Source organism: Hipposideros armiger, unplaced genomic scaffold (genome assembly GCF_001890085.2).
Source record: "Hipposideros armiger isolate ML-2016 unplaced genomic scaffold, ASM189008v1 scaffold_692, whole genome shotgun sequence".
In the NCBI taxonomy this organism is placed as follows: domain Eukaryota; kingdom Metazoa; phylum Chordata; class Mammalia; order Chiroptera; family Hipposideridae; genus Hipposideros; species Hipposideros armiger.
Window position 1 is genome coordinate 176,782 of NW_017732042.1, and position 7,545 is coordinate 184,326.

Here is a 7,545-nt window from a genome sequence, read left to right on the forward strand (position 1 = left end):
CCTACTCAGGACAGGCTGCTCTTCTGTACTGTGGAGGATTTTCCCCACCAGACACCTGCTCCAGAGCCCAGGCAGTCATGGGATGGGAGGGGAGCCTGTCCTAAGGACCTACAGCCTGAAAGCTCCTCCAGGTGTGGTCGGTCACATCCGAAGAAGCAGCCCCTTATAAAAACATTTGCATGTTGACTCTTCTCCAGGGAACAACCACCTCCCACAGTAGCCCCTAAGAGATGATCTCTGGGAAAAGAGAAGGGAGGCGGGGACACTGGAAGCTGACACCTCTCAGAGGAATTGAATTAGGTGCCGCCCCTCGTGTGACTGGCACTTGCTCTATCCAACAGCTTTCTGGCCCTGCTTGTCAGACTGCAGTCCCCTGCCCCGCCCCACAGGATGACCTGTAGGGCAAGACATACCAATCAGCCTCCCTCTCCCTCCAGGTATCCAGCAGCTGTGACTACGTGTTTGTTAGCGGAAAGGAGTCTCGCGGGTCCATGAATGCCAGGGTCACCTTCCGCTATGACGGCTTCAGTGCCCCCCTGGAAATGACAGTCTGGGTCCCCAAGCTGCCCCTGCACATCGAGCTCTCGGACGCCCGCCTCAGCCAAGTGAAGGGCTGGAGGGTACCTATCCTCCCCAGCCGGAGGTACAGCCCCCCCACACATGGCAGATAATTGGAACACTCACAGGTGACACAGCCCTGGTACAGTCTGAGCTGCATGGGTATATAAGGCCTTAGATGTCCACAGTCTGCAGGTCAGTTGTGCAATCAACAAACTTTTATTGAGCAACTACTGTATGCCAGGTACTGACAGGTGCTTGAGATGTGGGGTGAGTATTGCTAGTGCCTGACTCATCCAAGCTCTGGGTCCATCAGGGAAGCCATTGTGTCTATGCCACGGAGCATGGTGGATACAGGAAGCCCCCTGTACAGGGAATTGATTGGCACAAAAGACAGAACCACCTCTTCCTCCAGGAGAAGCCAAGGCAGGCTTCCTGGAAGAGGTGACTCTTGAGCTAAGTCGACGAGTGGAAAGGACAAGTGGAAAAGAGTTGGCTGGGGAGCAGGGGGAGAGACCAGTCACACAGCAGACAAAATAGAGCAGACGCAGCAACACAGAAGCACACACCTGTACACACATGCCCCGGCCTGCGCACACCAGGGGCACATTTGTGAGCGAATCAGTCCGTGGGTGACTCACACTGGGTCCCCTCTGGGGGTGGGGGGCAGCCTTACACACCTGAGTGCCCATCCGTGAGGCATGTACATGTGAACTCAGTGCACCCCACTCACCCGCTCATCACTGCTGGAGAGAAACGCCAGCGGGGACGAGTGGGACAGGTGGGGCAGAGCAGAGAAGCAAGCAGCCAGATGAGAGTTGGGATTGGTTTAATTCTGCAGCGATCGGGAAAAGCAAGGCAGTGTAAACCAGAGCCTCTCAAACTTTAATTGGCACACGATTTACCTGCATATCCTGTCAAAATACAGATGCTTCCCTTCAGACCAATGCCTGTGTGATGATGTTGCTGCTTTGAGTAGTGAGGACAGAGTAAACTCTGGAGCCATTCAGCCTGGGTTTAAATCCTGACTCTGCTATTTACTAGCTGGGTACCCTTGGGCTACTTACATAACCTCTCTGTGCCCCCCCCCCCAGTTTCCTCATCTGTAAAATGGGCACATGAACATTTCCTCACAGAATTGTTATGAGGATTAAATTAGGTCACACAGGTAAAAGAACCCTCTGTGTGAATGAATATTCTGATGGTTTGGTCCTTCTAAGCACTAGAAAAGCAGTAGCTACACCCTTCACTCTCTCTCGATCCAGAGCACGCTTTCCTGACAGCTGACCTGGTTTTCTCATTTTTGGCAATCTGGATAAGCTGAGAATTCCCCCAAACATCATACCCTGGTTCCCTTTTGCTCACCAGTTCTTCCCTCCATTTATCTCTCTCCTCTTGCATTTTACTATAAGAAGAAAGAGAAGCCCAGGCTGATGCTTTGCTTGGAAATCTCCGCTCAATACATATCCAGGTTGATCACTTACAAGCTCTGCTTGCCACACAGCGCAGGACACAATTCAGCCCAGCGCTCTGGCACTCTGTAACAGGGATCGCCTTTGCTCCAGCTTACAGCTGAGAATAGGGCCTTGGCGCACGCTTAGCACTGAAAAAGAGGCAGCACTCGTCAGGATTTGACGCCAGCTTTTTGCAGGCATGGGTGAAGCCAAGCAGAGGCAGAGAGGGACCAGGGAGGGTCAAGAAGACATTTTTCTAGGAGAGATTATCCTGGGACTTCTGCCTCCACATTTGTCAGGGACAGAAAGAGTGAGCCAGGGAGAAGGCTTGGCATCTGCACTGCTTCCACCCACAGGAGCTGGGGAGCGGCCAACAGGGTGAAAGGGAGGAGGGGCTTGTGCAGGTCATTGCCAGGGCGAGGAGCCTTGACCCCGTGCCCCCATCCCAGGTCGGCCCGCGACAGCGAGGATGAGGACGAAGAGGAAGAGGAACGGCGTCAGAGCGCCAGCCGTGGCTGCACCCTACAATACCAGCATGCCACTCTGCAGGTCTTCACTCAGTTCCACACGATGTCATCGGAAGGCACCGACCAGGTGGTCACCATGCTGGGCCCGGACTGGCTTGTGGAGGTCACCAAACTGGTCAGCAACTTCATGCGGGTGGGTGACCCCCGAGTGGCCCGCATGGTAGACAGCAGCACACTGGCAGGCCTGGAGCCAGGCACCACTCCCTTCAAGGTAGGCACCAGGGCAGCGCAGGGAGCCTTGTTTACCTGCGGGTGGCGGACGCAGACGCTCCTAGGACAGGATTTCTAGGGCTTCAGCCTCTGGGAACAATGCCAGCCAGGCTTCAAACCACACTTTCTTTCCCACCTGCTCCTCTGCCTGAAATCCCACCATCAGAGGTCAAGGTCCTTTGGCTTCACCCTTGGCTCTCCCTCTAAGCATGATCAGCCTTATCAAGCCTGCATTGCTCAGTGTGGTCCCTGAGAGCAGATGTGGATGAGGAAGGGGGAGCAGGGGAGAGGGTTCAGGGAGCCTTGCGGCCAGGAAAGGGAATTCAGGATCTAGGAACTTCAACTCTGACCTTCCTCCTTGATAACTGGGTGCCTGGGTAGAAATCCTTGACCTACGAGATTGGTAAATTGTGACCCCATGAGCTGGAACCTGCCTGCAGACATATTTGTTTGTAAAACAATTGATCCAAAATTTTAAAATTGGGATGTTTTTCATTTTTTAGAAATAACAGATTTCTGGTTTTGCAAAATATGAATCTGGCAGCACTGGGCCAGCCTTCCCACCTGGCAATTAGCTGCTAGAGTCTGTACTAGTGCCCCCTTTACTTGAGCGTGAGTTCTCACATTTGCCACAGTCCCTACCACTCCCTGTTGTCTCCCTGACATTGAGGTTGCAATAGTGATTGCTATTTATCACTGTGCAGGGCTACTGTTTTTCTTACAAATCTGCCCGCCCCGCTCGTCTGTGCTCCTGCCTGGCTCCTATGAGCCCCTGACCCTTGCTTGGCCCCTGCACCCTGGTTCCCAGTTGCAGACCTAACGCAGAACCTCCCAGCCTGCCCCACCCCCGGGCCTCTCTTCCAGCAGCACTGGGATTCCTCCCTTGTTGATCCCGGGCATGCTACTTTCCTGGCCCTCACCCACTCCTGCCCCGCTCTGCCTCAGGTGGTGTCTCCACTGACGGAGTCTGTGCTGGGGGAGACACTGCTGACAGTGACGGAAGAGAAGGTCAGCATCACACAGCTGCAGGCCCAGGTGGTAGCCAGCCTTGCCCTCTCCCTGCGGCCCAGCCCAGGGAGCAGCCACACCATCCTAGCCACCACGGCCGCCCAGCCGACCCTCAGCTTCCTCAAGCAGGTAACTGGATGCCCAGTCTGCCAGCCCTGGGGCTTGGGGTGTGGAAGGAGGACTTGCAAGTTCTGGCTTGCCCTTGTACCATAAGTCCCCCAAACTAGAGCTTCAGGTAATGGAAGATCTAACCACCCTTCCGTGCCCTGCACACCTGCCCCACCCCATCCTTCTGCTATCTGCACAGGGAATCTGGCCGGGGTCTCGCTTCCCTCACCTGCCATCCTGAGACATGCCTACTGAGGGTTCCCCCTCCCCGATTCTCAAAGGCCCCATCACCTCTGCCCCCACCTCTAGGGATTACCCTCACCCATCTCTGGAGCCCCAACTACAGCCCCCCTCAGACATACCAGGGCACTAGCTACAGGCAATGGTGGAAAGGTGACAGGTGGGAGTGAGAAGGTGGGCGTTGAGCACCAAGCCAGGAGTCAGGAGCCAGCCGTCCTCTGCCCCTAACTTGCTCCGTGACCCAGGCCAACCCCTTCTCTCTGGGTCCTGCTTCCTCCCCTGCAGGGAGGGCAATTCTCAGAAGGTTTTAATGAACAGAGAAGGCTAGGGTTGGGCACGTGTCCTCAATCGCCAAGTGCCTAATAGGGAGGATACCAAGGTCAGGCATAGAGATGCGGGCTTACTCTTGCAGCAAAAGGGACCTGAGTTAGACCCAAGGCAGAACTTACCTTTAGCTCATCCAGGGGAGAAGGGGGAAGTGGGCAAGGAAATTCTCAAGGCAGTAGGAGGCTATAACGTGCCCTGTGCCCTCCTCACAACCTCCAAAGGAGAACTCTTGCTCAAACAATTTTTCCTGAGTACCTGCCACCTGCCAGGCACAGTTTCAGCACTGGGAATACTACTGCAGGGAGCCAGAACGCCTGGGTCCCTGCCCTCACAGAGCTCAGTAGCCAGCAAGGAAGCCAGCCGGGATTAGCTCTGTGACTGCTGTCCCTTTCTCCTCCTCCTCCTCCTCCAGGAAGCCTTCCTGAGCCTCTGGCTCTCCTACAGTGATGGCACCACGGCCCCACTCTCCCTCTACAGCCCCCGGGACTATGGGCTGCTGGTGAACAGCCTAGACGAGCGGGTGGCTACCGTGACCCAGGACCGGGCCTTCCCGCTGGTGGTAGCAGAAGCCGAGGGGTCAGGAGAGCTGCTCCGTGCAGAGCTCACCATCTCTGAGAGCTGCCAGAAAACCAAGCGCAAGAGTGTGCTGGCTACGACTCCCGTGGGCCTGCGGGTGCACTTTGGGCGGGAGGAGGAGGACCCCACCTATGACTACCCGGGCCCTAGCCAGCCGGGGCCTGGTGGGGGCGAGGACGAGGCCCGAGGAGCTGGCCCACCAGGCACGGCGGTGCCCCCACCCAAGGCCCCGGGCACTGCCAGTCCAGCCATGCTACCCACAGAAGACTTCCTGCCACTGCCCACGGGCTTCCAGCAGATGCCCCGGGGGCTGACGGACCTGGAGATCAGCAGTTATGCACTGCTGGGCGTCTTCTGCCTTGCCATCTTCATCTTCCTCATCAACTGCTTAGTCTTCGTGGTGCGCTACCGGCAGAAGCGCATCCCGCCCGAGGGCCAGACCAGCATGGACCACTCACACCACTGGGTGTTCCTGGGCAGTGGGCAGCCACTGCGGGTGCAGGGGGAGCTGTCGCCACCCACTGGAAACCCACTGGAGACTGTGCCCGCCTGCTGCCACGGCGACCACCACAGCAGCGGCAGCTCGCAGACCAGCGTCCAGAGCCAGGTGCATGGGCGGGGCGACGGCTCCTCTGGTGGCTCCGCCCGGGACCAGGCGGAGGACCCTGCCAGCTCACCCACCTCCAAGCGCAAACGGGTCAAGTTTACCACCTTCACCACGCTGCCCACAGAGGAGCTGGCCTATGACTCGGTGCCCGCCGGCGAAGAGGAGGAGGAGGACGAAGAGGACCTGGGTTGGGGCTGTCGGGATGTGGCTGGCACCACGCGGCCCGCTGCACCCCCAGATCTGCACAATTACTTGCGCAGAATCAAAGAGGTTGCGTAGAGGCGTCATCCCCCCACACAGGGTAGGCTGTGTGTGGGACACAGCCAGGACCCCGGCTCACACGGACACGGGCGGCTGACGTGGCTTTTATATGCCCTGTTCCTGCAGCTTTGCTCTGTGCGGGTGGTCGCCTCCCTCACCTGGTCTTTCTCACGGCCTCACACCGTTACCCTCTTCTGCCGCAGCAGGTGGAGGGCTTCTGCCTCCGGAGCTTGCTAGGAGGAGGCAATCCCAGCCCTGGTTTCTACCTTTTCCAAACCTCCTCCCATCTTAGACAGACCCCCCTGCCCCAAGAATGAGGCACAGAGGCCAAGCTTGGGGCCAGGTGGGCCCACACTGTGCCCCACCCATGCCTCCCACGCCCTCTGTGTTCCCACTGTGTGGGGGACTCCGGGGGGTCTTGTGTCACTAGCTGCACAAAGACTTTTCTTAAACCACTATTCAGGGATTTCTGTCCTGCAGGGTGGGGAGGTGGTGGCTGCCTGCCCTGCCAAGGATCTTGCTGTGGACAAAACGTGGGAGGTGGGGGGACACTTGTAGCGTCTTCTGGTTTGGGGGTGTCCTCCCCAGCCCCCTCACAGGACCTGGGAGCTGACCTGAGGGGTCTGGGGCCAAGCCAGGCACCTTCCTGAGAGTTGGGGACTTCCTCCTCTGCCCCCAAGGACTGTGGGCAGGACCGTAAAGGGGGTGCAGTCCTCTGTCCACCCCTAGCCAAGCCACAGCCCAGAGCACCATGGTCTGGGTGGGCCCAGGGAGGCCTGCGTGCCTCCCACCCACCCCATAGCAAGGTCAACACTACGCCTTAGCCACTCCTCCTGCTCTGCTGACCACTCCTTCCCTCTCTTCAGGGACAGCCACGCATCCCCCCCCAGGAAACAGATCCAATGGGAAGGGGGGAGAGGGCGCCCGAGAATGCTGTGAAGAACCTTGGGATGGGCAAGGAAGAAGGAAGCCGGGCGTCTCCCTACCCCATCCCACAGCCACTTTTCTCGGGTTCTGCCCACCACTGTGTTGCATTTTTCTTAAATAAATGGAGGCGACCAGATTGGAGGTGGGGGCTCCCGGAGAACAGACTACATGGTGGCTAATCTGTCTCTTCCTTGTGTGCATGAACACCCCCCCACACACACATACATGACACATGTACACATGTGCACACACATGTACACACGTGCACACTAAAGGACGAGCTGGAAGTCCTTGTCTTCCTTCTCCAACATCCAGGCCCCTTAGACCTCTGGTGCTCTGGAGAAGCCCACATCAAAGGAGGAAGGCTTTGCTGACCCAGAAATGTGCTCTTACAAAGAGGTGCCTCCTCCGGGAGTCTGCCATGGTTGGCTCAGGAAGGAGAGGCCAGCCTCAGGGCCTCCAGAGAAATGCCTTGGAGGGCGAAAGGGAAGAAAATTAAGAGAGGTGAGAGAGGTGGTTGTGCATGCCTGAGCTCACTTGTATCCTTCACTGCCTTCAGCCCTCCTCTCAGAGGAGGTTTCTCTTCATCACCATCGCTTCCTCTCAGGGAGGCCTCCTTTCTCCATGGATTGATGGGGAAAGTCTGGTGGTCTTTATGGCAGGAGCCCGGCAGAAGAGATGGAAGGTTGCTGGGCGTGCCCCTCCCCTCCAAAAAGCCATGGAGTGGGCCATAGGCTTTCAT

General features: G+C 57.4%; 1 protein-coding gene across 1 annotated transcript in view; it reads left to right on the forward strand.

The window, feature by feature from the left end:
• The window catches only part of TMEM132E (transmembrane protein 132E), a 55,127-nt gene extending 48,155 nt beyond the window's left edge, over positions 1–6,972 (forward strand). The window contains exons 6-9 of the mRNA XM_019626846.1: positions 438–643; positions 2,462–2,750; positions 3,695–3,886; positions 4,845–6,972. Coding sequence (XP_019482391.1) covers positions 438–643; positions 2,462–2,750; positions 3,695–3,886; positions 4,845–5,894 — 1,737 coding nt within the window. The 3' untranslated portion in view covers positions 5,895–6,972. The remainder of the gene's footprint in view (positions 1–437; positions 644–2,461; positions 2,751–3,694; positions 3,887–4,844) is intronic.
• The last annotated feature ends 573 nt before the right edge of the window (positions 6,973–7,545 follow it).